The 19,400-nt window shown below is 39.9% G+C and overlaps 1 protein-coding gene across 2 annotated transcripts; it reads left to right on the top strand.

The window, feature by feature from the left end:
- Positions 1-111: 111 nt before the first annotated feature.
- ALKBH3 (alkB homolog 3, alpha-ketoglutarate dependent dioxygenase) lies at positions 112-19,094 on the top strand. 2 transcript variants are annotated; one of them, XM_053946628.1, is made up of 10 exons: positions 112-129; positions 381-457; positions 2,289-2,401; positions 3,552-3,586; positions 4,451-4,498; positions 6,043-6,146; positions 7,330-7,418; positions 10,267-10,476; positions 16,973-17,071; positions 17,591-19,094. In XM_053946628.1, exons 2-10 carry the CDS (start codon positions 421-423, stop codon positions 17,681-17,683), a joined length of 828 nt encoding a protein of 275 aa, XP_053802603.1. In that variant the 5' UTR covers positions 112-129; positions 381-420; the 3' UTR covers positions 17,684-19,094. The 2 variants fall into 2 exon arrangements, with proteins under 2 accessions (XP_053802603.1, XP_053802602.1); XM_053946627.1 differs by lacking the exons at positions 112-129; positions 381-457 and adding an exon at positions 501-1,049.
- The last annotated feature ends 306 nt before the right edge of the window (positions 19,095-19,400 follow it).

Below are 19,400 nucleotides of genomic sequence, written 5' to 3'. Positions count from 1 at the left end.
CTGTGGTGACCAGTGACTTGGAACCAAGGGAACAGCATGAAGCTGAGTCAGGGGAGGTTTGGGTTGGATACTAGGAAAAAGTTCTTCACCCTGAGGATGTTTGGGCACTGGAACAAGCTCCCCATGGAAGTAATCATGGCACCAAGCCTGACAGAGTTCAGGAAGTGTTTGGCCAACACTCTCAAAAAGCACATGGTGTGATTTTTGGGGCTGTCCTGTGCAAGGCCAGGAGTTGAACTTAAGTTGATCTTTGTGCATCCTTTCCAACTCAGGATATTCTATGATTTTACAGTGTTGATACTTTAAATAAGCGGAACACGAATTTTATTAGAACTGTTAAGCTATTAACACATAATTATTTCTAAATAACTATTTTCTAGAAACTGAAGGTTTTCAGTAAGGTATGGCAGAGGGAATAGTATGCACATCCTACTGGCACAGAGAGAGCCGTGCCCAGGTAAGGAGGTTCTCAGAGCCCCTGGTCCCCCTTCATGTGGTGTCAGGCTGCAGGTTGGGTTCCCCCTCTCATGCCCTAAGGTGTTCTGTTTTCCAAGTTGCAGCAGGGAATCACTAAACTAATTTTTTACCTAAATTTTACTTACACTTTAACCTGAATTACCTCGACTTTGATTTTGGATGTCTGTTCACCTCAGTGATGGAGGTAATGTCTATTTAATAGCTGTCCACGTCCTTGGGATTACCCTGGACACCTGTCAGAAATAGGAGGGGGTTTCTGGTGGTATCAGTCCCGTCCCTTGCTGGTTCCAAGAATGTTTTTCTTAGCGGCGCACGCAAGACCTGGAGTGCATTTGCATCCCTTGTTGGAGTGGGACGAGCAGGACGCCGCTGGTGCCCAGGCCCCGGGCACCTTTAATGGAAGCTCTGCCGCTGCGTGCGCGGCGGGCGGGCGGAGCTGTGGCCGCACGGCCGGGCCCAGGCGCGGGCGGGGCTCGGGGTCCTGGGCAGGGCCGCGCCGGCCATGGCGGAGAGGCGGCAGCGGTCCCGGGTGCAGGGCGGCTGGGCCGGCGCCCCGGCGGGGCGGCCCGCAGGTAAGGAGCGCCCACAGCAGCGGCCCTTCCCTTCCTTCCCGACGGCCGCTTGCCTTCCTCCACTGCCGTCCTGCAGTGGCGACGGGGCGAGCAGCAGGCAGGGGGGCCGGTCTGCGGCCGCACTTTCCGACCGCCCTGCGCGGCCCCGAGGGCCGGCCCCCTTTCCCCCGTTCCCGTCGGTAGCTGAACTGCAGGTGTTCAGCTTTTAAGTAAAATTGGCGCCTGTGCCAGAGGTGCGGCGAATTTGGCTGCAGAACGCGGGGTACGGATGTGTTGCTGACGCACACGTTGAGGGGAGCGCGCCGCTCGCATCTCTGGGCAGCTCGAGTGAGACCAATAGTGTTTGGCGGAGCTGACTTCCCTAAGAACAGTCAGCCACTTCTTATCCATCAAACGCATTATGTGCCTTCGTTTAGCTTTTCACGGTGAAAACATTGTAAAATAAAGAGAAGTAGTGGAAAGGGATGGAGGGATGCAGAGGCAGAGGAGCACTTTGGAGGTTTCCAGTCTTGCAGGAGGAACTGGTTTGTTTGTGTGAACATGCTCAAAACACGTTCCACTCAGCTGATTGTAGTTTCCCTAAAGCTCCCATATCTCTGCAGACTAAGCAGCCTAGGCAAGCTGAATTTTTTATAATTATGAAAGAGAATTGCCAACAGTTTTGACTTGTGCATGTGGCCTCAAAATTTTCTGTTACAGGTGCATTTCATTGCTTCTATTCCCAAGGGGATTAAAAAAAAATTCCCCATTGTTTGAATTATGCAGAGTGAAGACTTTGTCTGTGTTTCAGGCCCACTTTAAAGCCTGTGTAGATAAAACACCTGAACTGGTGTGCCAAAGTTGCTCTTCCACTTTCTCGCTGGTTTAAAAATTCTGGTTTAATAGAAGTTTTTTTCTAAGAAAAGGAATACAGAGGGAAACAGCTTAGCTGCATGGAGAATTTCTGCTGGTGTGTGATAGGTGTTTGTTGTAGAATTGAAAAGTTATGGATGTCATCCTTTCAGATAAAAGTATGTTTTCAGTTGTGTTTGTCCATGAATAACAAATATATATAAATAAATAAATATATATATATAAATTTCAGTTCCTGTGCAGTTTTAACTCTTAGGTTTGTCAATTTCCTGAAGTCTCTGCCAAGCATAGGAGACTACTCCAAGGAATGATTCCATAAGTTTTTCCTAACTGTTTTTTTTAGTATGGTGATACTCAATTCATGTGATCTTTTCTTCTTTGTTTTAGCACCTAAGGCACCTGTGGCCAGCAGCATTGCCCTTACAGGTGTGAGACCAGCATGGAGACAGAAAGAGCAGCCTCACGCTGAAAAGCAATTTGTCTTTGAAAAGCCATCAGAGGTAAAACTTACAGGGTAACTAGCAAAATCTCATCTGTTATAAAACTTCAAATGATAGGTAAAAAATTATTTGAGAATATAGTTTATTGTTTAAAATCTGAGCTAAGCTTTGAGCTTTTGCTAGGCGGAGTTGGTAATTGTTTTGCGTATATGGCAAACAGAAAGTTACAGTCCCTCTGTTTAGCCTGTTCATAACTACTCTATTTTAGAGAGCTAAAAGAATATGTTCTACTAAATATTAAGTCTGCAATGTCATAAGCATGTTTGAGCTCTTCTTGTTTTTTTTCAGGTGGGGTACCTATCTGTCTTAACTTGTTACAGGGGAAGAGCGTGGTATTTGTTTTATAGACTTTATGTCCCATCAGTTGATGAAGGATATTGTGCTCTATGCAGCATATGGGAACTTCCTTGCTTGGGGAAAAAAATAATCATGAGCACTTCTTTCTATGCTAGACCTGTTTGAAAGGCTGTCATCTAGGCTTGGAAGCATTGAAGATGGCCTGGGAAGATTCTCTTTCCCCTGTGGCAGAGACCTGCTCTCTATGTAGTACTATATTTTGATCCTCTTGGCTCAATGCAGTAACTCCTTGCAAATCAGAACTCCACTGAGCTCAGAGAAGGGAAGCATAAATCCCTTAGACAACCAGAATGATAGTCAATGCTGGATTAAACTACTCTGTCTCTTAACAAAATACAGCTATCTCAGCTGTGCAGACAGCTTTACAGTGTAAACTCCTGCTATGTCTGATCTTTTGTGTTTTGCTCATTTGACTGAGGCTTGCAGTTTGTTCATGCTTCTTAGGGTGGCTCTGAATTTTTCCTTATATAAGGATATTTTTTTAAATATGAAAATAAGAATTTTCTTGATAGAAGTTGATAAATAGCAAGTACTGTGATCGTCTAAATAATTTAGAAATCAGTGTCCTTTAGGGGGCAGTTGGTGGCTAAAAACCAGCCTGCAATGGTAGCTGCATTTGAGAGTTTCTGGGACGAGGAGGGAGTGGTTGAGCTGTTACTGCTTCCCTCTCGCCCTGAGTGTTTTTCTCACTGGCTTATCAGTGTGTGGCTACACAGAGTCACTAAAGATGATGCTTGATTGGAGAGTGCCAGATACTTTAATATTCACTGTTTACCGTCTTGTTCCCTTTCAGGTGGAGCACAGAGTTCCTGAGGCAGGTGTGATAGAGTGAGTACCCTGCTGATTTCTCTGTGCTTTTTCTGTCCTCGTGGTCGGTAAGAGTAGAAATTGTGGACTTTTAACCCTTTTATCATGAGCTGAATGTGTTATTAGGAGAGCCCAAGTCTGTTAACTGGTTTTTATGCCTTTTGTATAGGTGAGAAGCCAGTAACCATGATGAGTTAAACATTCTGGTTCAGCACAATTGCCAGTATGTCTCCTTTGGTTAGCAGTGCACATTTTCCTGGGGCAGTCCCAGTGTAAGCTATGCTAGAAATTACTTACTCGGGAATATACCAGAAATATAGCTGGTATGGCATCTTCTTTCAGGACTCAGAGAAGTAGCTGATAGTAAGTTTCATAGTGAAGCTGGGTCTTTGTATGTCATTTACCCTTGGTGTTGAAATGGCGAACTTGTCAGGACAATTTTGGCATGAAGTGTGAGAAGATGTGGTGGTGTATGGTGGAGTGAGAGATACTGAAAATCTGGCTTGGTTCAGTTTGGCTGTCTTGGTAGAATTTTCTTTCTCAGTGTACCAATAAATGCAAATGTAGTGATCTGAGTGCAGTCACGTATGGTTGTCTCCCTTAGGTTCCCTGTGATATCTCTTTTATTTTTTTCTAAGAGCCCTAAAACTACTGAGCCTTTGGTGAGGGGAGGGACAGGAAGTGCATGCAAACTCATTTGCTTGCATGCCTTGCTGCTGTACTCTGACCTTTATGTCCAGGACATTATTTCTTCCCTTTTCTAACTTACTTTTCTCTTTTAAAGAAAGCTTTTCCCTAGTCCAGGCATACAGCAATTCTAGTCTGTGCTGCTCAGTCTAAGCTAATTTCTTGTTTGTCTTTCTCATTTCCTTTTTACATACTCAGCAAGCCTGGTGTGTATGAGCTCAGCAAGGGACCAACTGGCATTTCTAGGTAAGTGGATGAAATGTTAATTTGGTTTTGCAGAGTAATGTGGTAATACTTAGCTTTCTGAAGTCCAGTCTCTGCAGAGGGTTTTGACTTCAGCAGCTGCACATGACACTTACTGTGCATCATCTGTTTAGAGTACTTCTGGAAATACTTTTGAGTGACACTTAGCAGGGACTGAGATGGTTCTGAGCAGCACTGAAGAAAAGAATAAAGAAACCTTTTGACATCCGGTGCTCTTTCCAGAATAAGGACAATTGTCTATTGGTGTCATGATTCACAGTAAGTTGCTGATGCAAATTTGGATCAGTATTCCTGTGTAAGCAAGTGTGTGATGTCTTTTGTACAGTTAAGAGCAGCCCAAAACTTGTAGCTGTAAATTGTAATTGTTTCAAATAAATCTAATGAAAGCATTTAACTTTAGTCAATTGTGGTAAGCTCATGTGCTTATATGCCATGACTTAATTATTTCAGCTTCAGGACACTTCAAAACAAAACCTACTTGTTCTGTGATTCCTACTAACTAAAATACATTTTACCTTGCTGATTTAGCTGCAATATCAATATTAATCCTCTTCTTTTGAATTTGATAGGTTTTTATTAATAGTGGAAAAAATGCCAAGGACATACTATTTTTTTGTGCATTTATTTAATTTCTTCTGATTATTGTATTATTCTATTTTTGTGTCTTCATCTTAGTTTCTTCTAAAGATGCAAATAAATCTTTAAAGCATTTTGAAGAGTAAAAGCTTTGACCAGCTGGAAAGAGACAAGATACACAGTCAACTGGGTTAGCCTGCATTTTCTGGAGTTTGTTTCTATAATACACTGATGGAATATATATATTTCTGGAAAGTTAATTATCAGATTTGCATCTTTTTTTAACACCGTTACTATATACGCCTACTGTGAGGGGCATGGAATACTTGTGAGAGTAAACTGCTGTTAGCAGCATTCCTACTGTGCAGCCCACCACAGTGGCTGTAATTCTTGGGTGACTGTTGGTTCAATCAACGTATTAGATGTACGTATGGAAATGAAAAATAGGAAATGTTAAATAGTGTCCTTATGCTAAATACTTTTCTTTATGCTTTGAAAAAGAGAACAGGAATGGCAGTAAGGATAAAGGGCTGTCAAATTCTAAGTGATGTGGAGATGGTGAATAAAGGGCAATTATTTACTTAATGTTGATTGTATTGCCATAATCAGGTCTATCTGATTTATCAGATGTGAAGTTAATAACAAGGAGAAGGATGCCATTTTTCACAGCATATGGCTGATCGTGGAATTCATGGTATATTGTTGGTTTTCATGAGTTTTTATAAGTTTTGAAAAGAAATTCCATACATTTGGTGAGGGTAAGACTCAACTGGAGCCCTTCTTTCCTTCACGCTTGCTTTTGGCTGTCAGAAACAGGATACTGGACTTTGACTTTTGATATCTTGCATTACAGCCATTTTTAACTCCTTTGGGAATCCTGGAAACGAAAATATTTTCCCAAAGCAGATATAGAAATGTATATTCCTTCCATTTTTCTTTTTCATCCTTAGGATTCATTTGATTCCTGGCTTTATTGACTCAGAACAAGCAGACTGGATGTTTGAGCAACTCCTCCAAGACATACCCTGGGGTCAGCGAACTCACATCAGACAGGGTAAGGAGTGTGTAGACCACCTTTTCAGGTCATTCACAGGTCAATTCCATAACAGAATCTGTGTGCTGTTCAGAATTGGTTTTCATTTTCAGTGTTACCACTTCTTCAAGTTTCCATGCAGGTTTTCTATGCATATCTGAAGACTACTGCAGCTTACTTTTCAATCTTTAATACTATGTTACTATTGCCAACTGAATGAGATCTTTCCAAATTAAAATTGCCTGTCTTAAAAATTTTGGAATTTTACTGTCTCTTCTGTCATCTCCACTTCTTTTTCTCAATCATTTTTTAAGATTAAGTCTGGCCACCATCATACAGTCTCCCAGCAATGCTGCAAAAACTGTGTTCTTGGAGGTTTCTTTCATTTTTTGCCTCTTTTACTGAAAATCCCAGCAGAGCATGTTCCTTTTCCTTTGGCTTTAGTTATTAGTTCCAATATGCAATAGGAGAAGAGGCTGCTATTCTGGATTTGTTCACTAAGGGGCACCTGTTCTAGCTAAATTTCATTTTCAGTCAGGAACTGATGTAAGATAATGTATCAGAGTAGTTACTGGATGGGGCTGGAACATGTCTTCTACATGTGTGTTTCTTGGCTGGCCATAAAGGAACAGTGTAATGGAGAAGGCTACCTGTCAGTTGCCAAGATAGTATTTTCAGAAGCTGAAAGTATTTTTACTGATGTTTGTGTTATACCACAGAGCACACACATATTTGACAAAATATTGTGTCCAGCCTTACTACATTTTGTTTCTGTAATGTCCCAAGGATGCTACAATCCTTTCTACTTCACCCTTTCCAGTGGTTCCATCTGCACCTTGCAACTTATACCAACATACTGGGCACCAGAACCAAGTGAACATAAAACAAGATAAAACTTCAGTTTTGTTTGCTATCTTTAACTCATCCAGTCCCTGCTCTGTCTGGCTTTTAGGGGTAGGAAAATTGGTAAGTTTCCAAGATTTTGGCAAGGTAATTCCTCCTGCGGATGTACACCTGAATTTGAATAATTTAATTTCTTCATTTGAGTTCATTATGTAAAGCTGAGGATTTTAAGGGGCTACTTTTTAACTTTAGGTGAATGGACAGTCTCTTCTTGATGAAGTTTCTTGGAAGAATTGCATCATCTTTCCATTTTCAAATCCTTTGATAAGTCAACTGAGAAAGTTTTCCTGTTTTTTTTCAGAAATATCTTTTGAGGAACCACGGCTTACATCCTGGTATGGGGAACTTCCTTACACATACTCCAGGATAAAAATGCAGCCAAATCCAAATGTATGTATATGTTTGTATGTGTCTTATTATTGTCTACAAAGAAAACCTTTGCAGAGATCAAGAGACAAAAATTCCCTCTCTCCTCTATTCTAGTTATCTAGAGAATCTGTTAGCATTTAATTTGTGATCAGCAGCAGATTCTACTGGAATGTGGTCAGTTTTATACAGTACACTTTGAGTAAGTAGACTGAGAGCAGCGTGATTTAGTTGCCAAATGTTGCCAAAAGGAGGTTACTACTCTAAGAGTTTAAAGTTTTGCTTTGGGTCGCTGTAGCTTCGTACAAAACTCTGAATTGCTCTGTGTTACTTACTTCAAGCATCTTTGTATGGGAGATTGTACTGCACACAATCATACTGATTTTTTTGTTGTAAAGATACAGTAATACCAGTTACTGAAATAGTTACTTTCAGAAACACTTAGGTTCAGTACTGTTTAAATGAAAGTTTAGGCATATTATAATTCCTGTGTGGATGCTGTGAAATTCATACAGGCAGCTCATATGCTCAGCAACTCCAGATTGCAGCATGTCATTTCCCACACTGTTTTGGAAGAGTTAAAAATCTTCTGAGTGACTCAGTGATGTTTTGTTAATGTTTTGTTAATCTCTCCTCCCCCCTCCCACCAGCCTGTTGACCCATCAGCCTGTCTCTTGGTATTGCTTTGTTTAAAATTTCCACGGCAGTAATTAGGTGTCACTGTTGAAAGCTGGATAGCATGAGAGAAAAGTGTCCCAAGTTCCAGAACTGCTGCCAAAGTGGGATATTTGGGAAGAGTTGGAAAGGCATTATTTAACATTATGAGTTGTGAAGATTTTGTAGTCTCAAAAATACTGTAGTTAAGGGAACTTGTGGTGGAAAAACAAGCATTTCTTTGGTGCTCGTTTGTGAAATACTCTTTTAAATGGGCTTTTCTGAAAGCTGAATGGCTTTAGGGATTGGAAGTGCCTTCACAAAATCATTCTGTTGTGCACTAATGATTTAAATCCAGTTCAGAACTGCCTGGTGTTAAATCCATTGCTGTTCAGAGACTGGATGGAGTCCATATACCCTGAATTCAAGGTTTCATTTCAATTTGCATCAAGTTCTGAGTGCTCATTGGACCACTGGCTTGTTTCTCTCATCCAAAAGGTACAACACCTAAATGAGTTACTCAGGCTGGTTCTGTCTTTTATTCCTGAATATTTCTGCTTTTTACTGAGAGAAAGAAACTCAAGCAAAAAGTGAGATGCACTGGAGAAGTTGCATAGCTGGAAGCCAGCCCTTCCCCGGCTGGAAGTTGCCCATAGGCAGATCTATGGGTACACTGCACACAGACAATGGTATTTCACGCAGCTTTGCAGGTGGGAATACCTGCAGCTTAGAAAATAGGGGATGGTGTAAACAGCACAGTCCCTACCTGTAGAATAGGGTTTCTAACACAAAAATATCCTGATTAACATGTAATTTAGTGCACAGCTTAGCCAAAACTGATTACTCCCTTCAACACTTGATCTGTAGGGGTAATTAACTTTGTGCCCCTCCTTTTTTGCTTGGTAAGAATTGGTGTGATTGCAGCTCTTCTAGATATAATCCAGTGTTTGTGTCTCAATGATTTTTGCTATTAGAAAATGTTTCTCTGTAAGCAGTGATAGAGTTGTTTCAACAAAGCTACTCTGCTGCAGTTTGTAGTGGACTTGCCACTACATTGTAAAATTCACTGTATGGTACCATTTCAGTAATACATACTTCTGTGATGGGAGTTGAAGAAATTAGTCCTGGTTGGTCACTGAAAAGTGCTCTTAATAATTCTTGTTGGACTCTTCTGCACATTCAGGCAGACCAGTTGCAAAGCAAACTTTTTTTGGATGATATTACCGCTTTCCCGACATGTTCCATAACTGCAAGCTATGTTTACCTAGAATTAATCATTCACATGATGCTTAATGGTTGAAGGCATGACTTAGCTAGAAATACCCCATGAGAGAAAAATGGTATGTTGAGGCCCCTGCAGTGTAACCAATAAGTTAAATACCTGTTAAACTTGGGGAAGCTTGGAAAGAAGGTAGTGCAGCCTTATTTATTAAAGGTGGATACTAGAAAATATTTCCAGCTCTCTCTCAGTTGCTTCTTTTGCCAGTGGTGCACTGGGAGATTTGGAATCAGTTTCTTATCCTCTCTTGCTCTCTGCTTATATAATGGGCAAAAATTCTGGCCTACATTGCTTTGGCTTTTTTTTTTTTTCTTTATATATTTGTGAAGTTCTTAAAATCACTCTGACAGATGAAAGTCATGATGTAACTTCATAACATTAAATAACTGAACTGACTTGTAATGGAAAGTACAGAGCTTCCTTGGGCTGTGGGCTCAGCAAGATGTTAGCAAAGGGAAGGATGAAATCCAGGACCCACTGATGTTGGGTTTGTGACCCACTGAAGAATTACAATGTTGAAGTCAAAACCCCAAGAGGTGATAAGTTGATCTCAACAAGCTGTGCTAACAGAGTGGGGGCAGAGGGCTGTGTTATGCCAACCATTTCCTCTTGTTCTCTGTCAACAGCTGCAGGCAATTGAGAGTAGTGTCATTTAGTCGCTGGTTGCCTCCATTAGTATGAAAGGCAGCCTGGCTTCAGAGTTTTAAGTGATGATTTAGTATTGAGTGGTGGGTAATGTGTGCATATTTTGCAGAAAGCCCAGCCCATTCCTCTGCTCTACTAAAAATATCATCAGAATTACTGTAATTTGTTTGATTTTAAGTTTATTGTGATTAAAGTGCAGCATATTTTGTTTTAGTGGTTTTTGCCTTCTGTCTTGCATTACCTGCCCCTGACCTGTGTTCATGGCATTTACATTTCCCTGTGTGCTGATTGCAGTGGCATCCTCTGCTGACCATGCTGAAGGAGCGCACTGAAGAGTTCACTGGCTACACCTTCAACTCTCTTCTCTGCAACCTCTACCGAAATGAGAAGGACAGTGTGGACTGGCACAGTGATGACGAGCCATCGCTGGGGAAAAATCCTGTCATTGCCTCACTCAGCTTTGGTGCTACTCGGACCTTTGAGATGAGAAAAAAGCCTTCCCCTGTGAGTGTTCATATCACACTGAGAGACTCATAGCTACTAATATGTTTATTGTTTTCCCTGTTTAAGAAAACGTAATTACTAAAGCATTTCAAAGTTAATGAAAGCACAACTTGGAAAGTTCTGTGGAATAAGTGTAGGGATCAAGAAATCTCTCACATGGACCATGACATTCTGAGGATGGGGATGGGAGCACTCTCACAATGTGCAGCAGTGTAGTGTAGTGCTGCAGTGAATTGGAACCTGGGCAGTCTTCTGCCCAAATAAGGGCTCTTTCTGGTGCTTAAAATGAGGTCAGTGATGCTGGAAGTGGACTTAACACTGTGCAAATGAATCAAAGAGTTGCATTTTCTTAAACTCAGGACAGTGTTATGTAATGCAGAGTGTACATGGGGTGAAGAGTAGTTCTGACTACTCTTGTAAGTAAAAATCGTCTTAAGAGTGTTTGCATTTTGACATGTGTGTATTCAGATTGAGGGGCAGTGAACAAAGGGAAGAAGCTCATTTCTTTTCCATGAAATGCCATGGAAGCTGTCACATCCTATTCAGTGCAGGCTAAACAGAGATCCTCTACATCAATAAGGAGACCTGTGGAATATCCTTTCGGGAGTTAATTGGTGATTCAGTAGTGAATACTCTTTCTAGATAAAGTGCTGGGCTTGAGAGTGCTTTGTTTATAAGCCAGCTTAAACTTTGCAGTTCCTATTTATCCAAGTAAAGGATTCACATGTGTTGAGAATACAGACTTTATTTTAGGGTGTCCTGTTTCAGATGAATTTTCTGCTTGTGCAGTCTTTGACAACTTCAGAAAGAAGTTTGGTAGCTGCTTGTGTTGCTATTTATTCTGAGTAGGTAGTACAGAAAGCAAAGGTGATAATTACCAGACTATATGAAAAATCTATGCTGACATACTGAAACCTACCCATCAAGAGTCACCTTGGGTCACCTAGTCTGAACAGCAATGGTCAGAAATTCAACCAGAAAACAAATAGTTTGTAGTTTTCACCAGTTCTCCAATTTGTTAATTCTTTGTTGCCTGAAGGGAATTTAATCTTGGTCCCTGAGCATAAGATCATGTAACCAGTCTATTATGTCAGTGAGCATAGCATGAGTAAGTATCCCTGATGCTGTGTTGATAATAAAATGTCAACTGGAAAGTTTATTCCTCTAGAAAACTGGAAATGGTGTTTGGATTCATTTTAGAAGTGTCTGTGTTCCCCATCAATGAATCAGAATAAAATATGCTTAAACTTCAGTATAAACTTCACAGGTTCTGTCTTAAAAATCAATCCTAGTTCTTGAGTGAGATGCCTTTTCTATAGATTTTCTGGAAAGACACCCACTATTAGCAAAGGGGAAATTCTCTATGCCATTTGTACTTGACTGCCTTGTTTGAGCTGTACTGTACGATTTCTTCCCTTTTCTTCCAGAGATGGATGGTTTTCTATAGATGTATCCCTCAAGCTTTCCTCATTTTTTTTAGCACCTTTGACCTGATATTTCTGACTGGCTGAGTCTTGCTAGCTGTGTATTCCTTTTGCAAGTGACATACCTTTTTTCTGAAGTAGAATCCCCATGTGCAGATCTTTGGAATAGTTGCTATTAAGTGTCCTGTGCCTAAGGGAATTCATACTTAATAATTACATGGCACATATTACGTATCCTTTGCACATTCCCAAAGACTTAAGTTTCCTCAGAGCATCCTATGACAATAGATGCTTTGCCAAGTGGGAGTTACAAGAGGCTCTGATGGAAATTACAACCTTTCAGGCTGTACCAAAGAAGTAATTTTCATACCCTATTCTACTGTAGCATTCTCTCTTTCATTAAGAGAAAGTTAAAACTGATTGTACATCTTTGAAGTTTGATCATTCCTTTGTTAAAGAGCAAGTTACAGAAAGAGGAATGTAATCTAGGGGAAAGGAATTCAGGTTAACAGTCATCACGGGCATTCAGGCTCTCCCTGGTTTTATTATCAGGCAGTATCAGTACATTGGGTTTTCCAGAGTTAGTCTTCATTGAGGAGGGAAATAGAAAGTAAATCCTTTTCCTCCCAAAATTAAACTTCTCTGAGGGCCAACACTATGCTATTTCAGATTCTAGGGTTTCAAAGGCTTTCATTTCCCTCAGTTCTTGTAAGTACTTTTAAGTATTTTGAGATTAAAGATATAATGAACATACAAGATGAGAAATACTATGGTGGAACATCACTATGGATAAATGGTCCTAGGAAAAAAATGTGGTTTCCTGTGTTGGGATCATGTATTGAGTACAAAACCATATGTACTGCAAGTGAGGTCGCAGCTTGAAGGGCAGTTGAAGAGTGCTAGATCAGAGCCTTCAGAGACTTTAGTTTGTGTTGGTATCTCTACAAATATTTTCTAGATTGTATCTTGAAATGTGGATGAACCTGGTAGTGAATAAAATCCTGTTTCTCTGAAAAGATGACCAGTAGTGCTGATGGGTTGCATTTTTTGTGCATGTTTATGTGAATTTTGACAATTGTTTGTTAGTAGTTTGGTAGTGTTTACTTAAGTCACTCTGAAACAATCACACAATCTGAAATCTTTTTTCACTTGGTAAAAATGAAAAAAAAAGTTACTTATGTTTAAGTGTTTTTTTTATTATCCTGAAAATTGTTCTAGGGTGAGGGTAAGGAAAAGTTCAGTCCTCTGTTTTTATTTTTGGTGAGCACTGTACTGGATAAGTCTTCATCTAATAATAGAGGGTAAAGGAGTGTAGAGACATGCATAGACTATTAGTATCTTCTTAAACAAGCATACTTTGTGGAGAAGTAGAAATAATTCTTACTGGGATTTCAGCCCAGTGCACGTTAAAAAAGTTGCAAATACATTTCAGGTGTAAATTCCTCACTGGAATAAGGAGACTTCATGGGAATTAACATGACTCCAGAAACAGTTTTATCTTGCCTGCTGAAATTTTTAAGCATTCTTTTTTCTAAATACAGCCTCTTCTGTTTATTTGGATCAATTGCATGATAGCAGCTGGTATTTTTCCTTTGCTTTAAATGGTTTCTAGGGTTTTTTAGGTGCCTACATCATAGTTAAAAGTCTACAGTGATGTGGTTTCTTCAATTTTCTTCTTCCAGTTCCAGTAAATTACTTTAAGCTTGCTCCTGCTTTCTTGTTCCCCCTGCCCCATCATTGTAGCTCCTGCCTACACTGAAATCAGGAGACAAATGCTTTGCTTTAGAACTGTGATTCATACACAGTTCTCACAGCTATTGGTTGAGTCAGTGAGTCCTCTAGTGTTTACCTACAGCCTGAGTGTCACCACTGTGACACCATGACCTCCTCCCATTCCCCACACAGCCTCAAGCCCCCAGGCCCACTTGGACATGACTTCATCCTCCCAGTCAAGAGGAATTGGTTTCACTCTGTGGGATGGGTGTTTCTGATACAGCCTCACTACCATTTTTTACTATTGCTTGTTCACTGCTCAACTCTGAGACAGTGCCAGGTTATCTGATTGTGTCCTCCTGGAAGCTGAGTGGGGTATGTAACTATGGGGGGAAGGGTGATACCTGATGCCCCACATTCCACTGGGAGGTGCCCAGTGGCAGAGCAGGGGCGGGTGCCATAGGGACCAGCTGGGTGGTTGTCCAGCAAATGGACATGTGAACTGTGGAAGGAGTTAGCCAGCTGTCTTGCTCTTCTTCCATCTATAACCAAGGAAACCCATGGCTGCTGGGAAGGGAGGGAGCTTCACACCTGTTAGATAATGGCAGGGTGTTCCTGGTGTTCAGAGAATCAGCCTTGAGATGGGCCTGTCCTTCAAATGAATCCCTGAAGCGCAGTCCGTTTTTCCTAAGCAGAAGATAAAGATCTAGTACTTCTGGAAACAGCAGAAAAACAACCCTTTGTATCATAACAGACCTAAATGAAGATGAATGTGGGAATATCTGGAGCATGGTAGAAGCAGAGATTGAGATCAAGATGAAGCAAGTTGAACTTTTAGTTTGGCATCAAAGAGACTCACAGACAGCAGTGGCTGCAGAGGAGGACGAGGTGTTGTCCACCAGTATTGGCACGGCTTGAGAAGCTGTAGACAAGCAGAGAAGAAGAAGGGACTGAGGGAGTCTAAAGGTAGGCCTGTGTAGGCAGGCCAGGGCATTATGGGAAGAAAGGGCAGTATAACTGATATTCATCATTACTGAATCTGTAAAGAACTGCAATGAGGATTTTGTCAGAGACAGTGAAAATAAACATGTTAAATGCAGAAGTATTGGTAGGTGAGACTACTTTGTTGTGGAGGAGGATATTAACACAGCTGGTGCTAGAGATGTAAACTGGAAAACAGGGCTACAATCAAGATGAAATCTGAAAAATACAAGATTTGAACTCTTGCAAGGATAATTCTCTTGGTAATAGATAAATAGGTGAAGCAGAAGACTAGAAATCAGTGTTCTCCATGAAAAATGCTGACTTTTGCAATTGAAAATGATTTTGCTCATTTGCCTGTATAACTGCATTATTATTTATACATTCTTCTACAGGATGTTTCCATTTACTTTTCTATATAATAGAAGATTCCTCTACACTGTCCAGAAACAATTTCCTACCACTGTAGCAATAAACTTTTCTGAGACTTAAGAAACAAACTTGGGTGATTTATACAGATTTATACTAGATCTTTTCTCTTTCTGGTTTTGATAGCATTTCAAGAAAAAAACCTTGATGGAGTCCAGGAATTTTTACAGATTTTAGATTCACAGCTTCCCATCAACTCATGCTGAGCTTTCCTTACTTATTGGCTGTAGTTACTGTAATTAAGGTTTTTTAAAAAAAGTTTAGCCAGTGTACTGGGATAGTGTAAAGCTTGGATTGTATTGAATGTGTAACTCAAGATTATGAAAATTCTAATATATTAAAAAGCAGAACAGTTGCTTTACCTGTTTTTGTAAACCGATGCTTTTGTGGTACATATATAGTGTTACAGAGTGAGCATAAAGAAGTCACCTGATGCACTTTCCATGTTTATTACCAGAAAGTCTTTTCCACCTTTGATGTCAAAAATAAATTTCCTTCATAAACTTCTTGACCTCTGAAAGTCAAGTGAGTTTTCTGTACGTCTGACATCAGGTCTAGGAATAAAAGTTCTGAAATGAGCTTTGGTCAACAGTAATGACACATAAGAAAGTAAAAAACTTGTTGTTTAACTCCACTGGCTTTGCAAAGCAAATTGACATAAAAATATCTTTTTCTAAGTATAATAGAGTTCAGAGATGTCCCATTTAAACCAGAAAGTAATTGCTGTTTTTACATACTGACTTTTCTAAGCCAAAAGGATGTTTTCTCCTAAATCATTTATCTTAGCAAAATTACTTTTTAATTAAAATGAGCAAGAGATAAAAATAAGCCCACTGTTGTCCATCACAAAGTGAAATGATGTAATCCTCTGAAATAGAAAGTATATGTACAGTGATATTTCTCTGCTTTTCCTCAGAAGTCATGTTTATAATAACTATTTTTGAAATCTTTTCCTTGTTTCCACTGACGATAAGAAAATGTTTCTTGATACTGACTTCATATCAACCAAGCTCTTTGCATTTCAGAAAGTGCAGTCCTCTTTCTCTCTGCATCTTAATTATAAACACACACACTACTAGTTGGTTTTCTGAAAATCAGACTCTGTTTTAGTTTAGGACATAATTTTCCCAGTATTTGTTACTCTACTTCATTATTTTGAGCTTTTCAGCAAGCCATGAACTTTTTTAAGGACAAACCTCCTTCAAGTTGAACTACTACACACTAAGCAGTGTATAAATCTGATTTAAAGTTGGAAAGGATAGTGCAAAGCAAGAGTTCCTGTTCCCACTCAATGTGGCATGTGTGAGACCACTGCTGGGGTGTGTCACTATGTCTAGTTGTTACATTTGAGTTTTAAATTGGTTGCACATAATCTAAAGGCTTAACAAAAGCTTGAAAATTATTTGTCTTTTAGTCTAGCATTCCATTTTGCTTAGTGGTGATTAAGACAACTTGATTTAGCAGATATTATAGGAAAAGGAAATTTTTTTTTTTTTAAATAAGAAAAACTCTTCTTCCAGCAGCTAGTGCCATAGCAGCATGTAATGTTGTAACAGGAGAAATTCAGAATAGCGGGAAGATGTTACTTTTGATGAAGTAGTTAACTATTGGTATCTAGGTTAAGTATTGCAGAATGTCTCCACACTGAACTGTTTAAGATGTTTGCACAAGGTTTGTAGCCTCACTCCAGAATTTTGCACTAAATACAGGAACTGGTTGTTGAACTTTACCTGTGGCATCCAGGCAGTGAGATACAGTGGCTTCTTGTCATCGTTACAAGTGCTTGGCTCCTGGACTTTATATGAAATGCAGATACAGAGAGGTTTACTTAGACCTCCTGATCTTGGAAGAGCATCCTCCCTCACAGGCTTTTTAAGCTCTGCTGTAAAGGACTGTTTTTCTACCAAATGCACATGCCTGCCTCTTCAGTGTCTGATGTTTCTTTTTAGGAAGAGGATGGAGACTATACTTACATAGAAAGACTTAGAATCCCACTTGATCACGGGAGTCTGTTGGTGATGGAAGGAGCCACCCAGGAGGATTGGCAGGTAAGAACTTGACACTGTTTATGTGCTTTACTTGCAATGCAGTTGTCCAGATAAGCTGAGGCACTCCCATGAAGGTATGGGACATTCTGCTTCCAGTGGCACAGTTGTTTTCCAAGATATTAGTATTACTTTCTTGCTCAGAGTTTGAAAGCACCCACAGAAACAATAGTTTCGTTTTCATGTACCAAGTGATGCAGGAGGAATCAATTCAGATGTTCCAGCATTAAAGTTCAGCAACAAAGGTTGCAGCCTGCAGTGAAAAGAACAAAATCAATTTAGAAATTTAGAACATCAAAAAGTTGTAACTTAATTTAAGAATTCTATAGTAATGTACAAAGATTTTTTGTTTTCAGTGGCCCTGAGCATTCAGAACCTGATTTTTTTTTTACCTTACTTAAGTGTTTAGAAATATGAATAAAAAGGCATCACAGGAAATTAAGGTTTTAGTCATTGTTTGATTACCTGTATTTTAAATGCACAAGCTCATGCTTTTTTCTTTTTTCCTAATGTCACTTACAGCATCGAGTGCCTAAGGAGTATCATTCTAGAGATGAACGGATAAACTTGACATTTAGGATTATTTATCCAGAACCTGATGGAGTATGGAAGTGAAGAGCCACTTTGGACATTGCTGGATATACACCCACGTGGATCTAGAGCCTTAGATTGCTACAGATTTAAAGGAAGCCTTGCAGAAACAGAGTTCCTTGAAGTCATGGGGAAAAGAGCTGATATTATGAAGATCTTTGGCAATCAGAAGCTGTCTGTGTTATGTGGACAGAAATTATATGTTATTAGATGATACTAAATCACAGGCTTTAAGTTTGTGAGCAGTGATTATTCTTAAAAGAACGCAAAGCATGTGAAAGATTTGAAAGGTCCCAATTGGAGCAGACAGATTTAGTGAGCACATAGTTTGCACCTTGTCTCTCCTTTACTCCCAAGTGGTCATCTCTTTTGGAAGAAATGACAAGGTGGGATTCTGTGATCTAAATCCACCTCTGTGTGTCTGTACATAAAGGAGAAAGCTGCACTTGAGGATGATCACTGGGTATTACTCATTTCACCAAAGGGTGGTGCACTGCTTTTTATCTGTAGGTTGCAGAATCTTTTCCAGTTAAGCAATCAGTTTCATAACTTAAATAACTACTTGAATTATACTAGTGTCTAGTGGAACAAGGGTCCAGGCTCTCTTCTGCCATGCACTCAGTGGTCAGACTTTATCTTAACTGTTTATCCACGTAGACAGGACAAGGCAAAGGCAAGCAACAGAGACATCTGATGACCCTGCTTCTGGGTCAGTGCATATTGCATTAAAGAATATCACTCAGAGTGTTATCTCTTGAGCCTCTGCTGACACAGATCAGCAGTCAGCACCTCAGACCAGATTCCAGGCTGACTTGGCTGGAATCCTTCAAATTTGCCTGCTGCGACTCACCTGCTGCTGGGAAGCAGGGCTCGTGACTGCAGTCTGGATGTTAAGTCAGGAGTGCTGCCTATGTGATTAAGTTCTTACTGCAGCTAAATATCATCACTGTACAGGTTCAAATCATAGGTTTGGTCCATCTTCACTGCCTGCCTGCAGTAAGATCTAAGGACAGGTAAATACTCTATGCCTTGTAACACGTTAGCTTTGTTAAGCAAGCTAATGTCCATCTTCACTGTAAGAAGAAAATGGTGTTGAGGAAATATCTGTATTTTCTTAGCCAGCATCTGTTGTGGTTTAAGTTCTTATTTGGTGAGAACAGTCAAGTTATTAATACTCAGTTATGCCTATATTTTAATGTTACTGATGATATAAAGGACATAAATGTTGAGCCATTTCACTCCCTGTGGTCTGAAATTGGGCAGAATCATTTCCTAGAAACAGCTTCTCAACCTAAACCACCATATGTTATTCTTCTAAAATGAATGAATGTTTCTAGAAAACTTAACTCCATTATCTAATGATGTCTTCTCTTTCATCCCAATTTGTACAGAAATGTTTTTGGACTATTTTTAATGTTATTTCCTTGCATTTGAATCTTTTGTCTAGGCTCTATGATGTATTTCATGGGAATCAGAGTTGAAGGAGGCAGACACTTACTTTCATATTTACTTTCTTTGAGTCCTTGGAGCTTTGTGCACATTGCTGTATGTGTCCAGGTTTGGCAGTCCTGACAGAGAGTGGGAGTCCTTAACTGAGGGACAGTGCTAATTTGTCAAGGCATTCTGAGAAGGCAACACTTTTGCCCATATCAATTCATACAAGCTCCATTTGTTTTCACTGTGTTAAGAGCAGCCAGGCTGCAAGAAAGAGTAGGAGATGGGGATGAGTTGGAAACTTCAA

Source organism: Vidua chalybeata, chromosome 6 (assembly GCF_026979565.1).
Source record: "Vidua chalybeata isolate OUT-0048 chromosome 6, bVidCha1 merged haplotype, whole genome shotgun sequence".
Lineage (NCBI taxonomy): Eukaryota > Metazoa > Chordata > Aves > Passeriformes > Viduidae > Vidua > Vidua chalybeata.
This window is presented reverse-complemented; position numbering and strand designations above follow the sequence as displayed.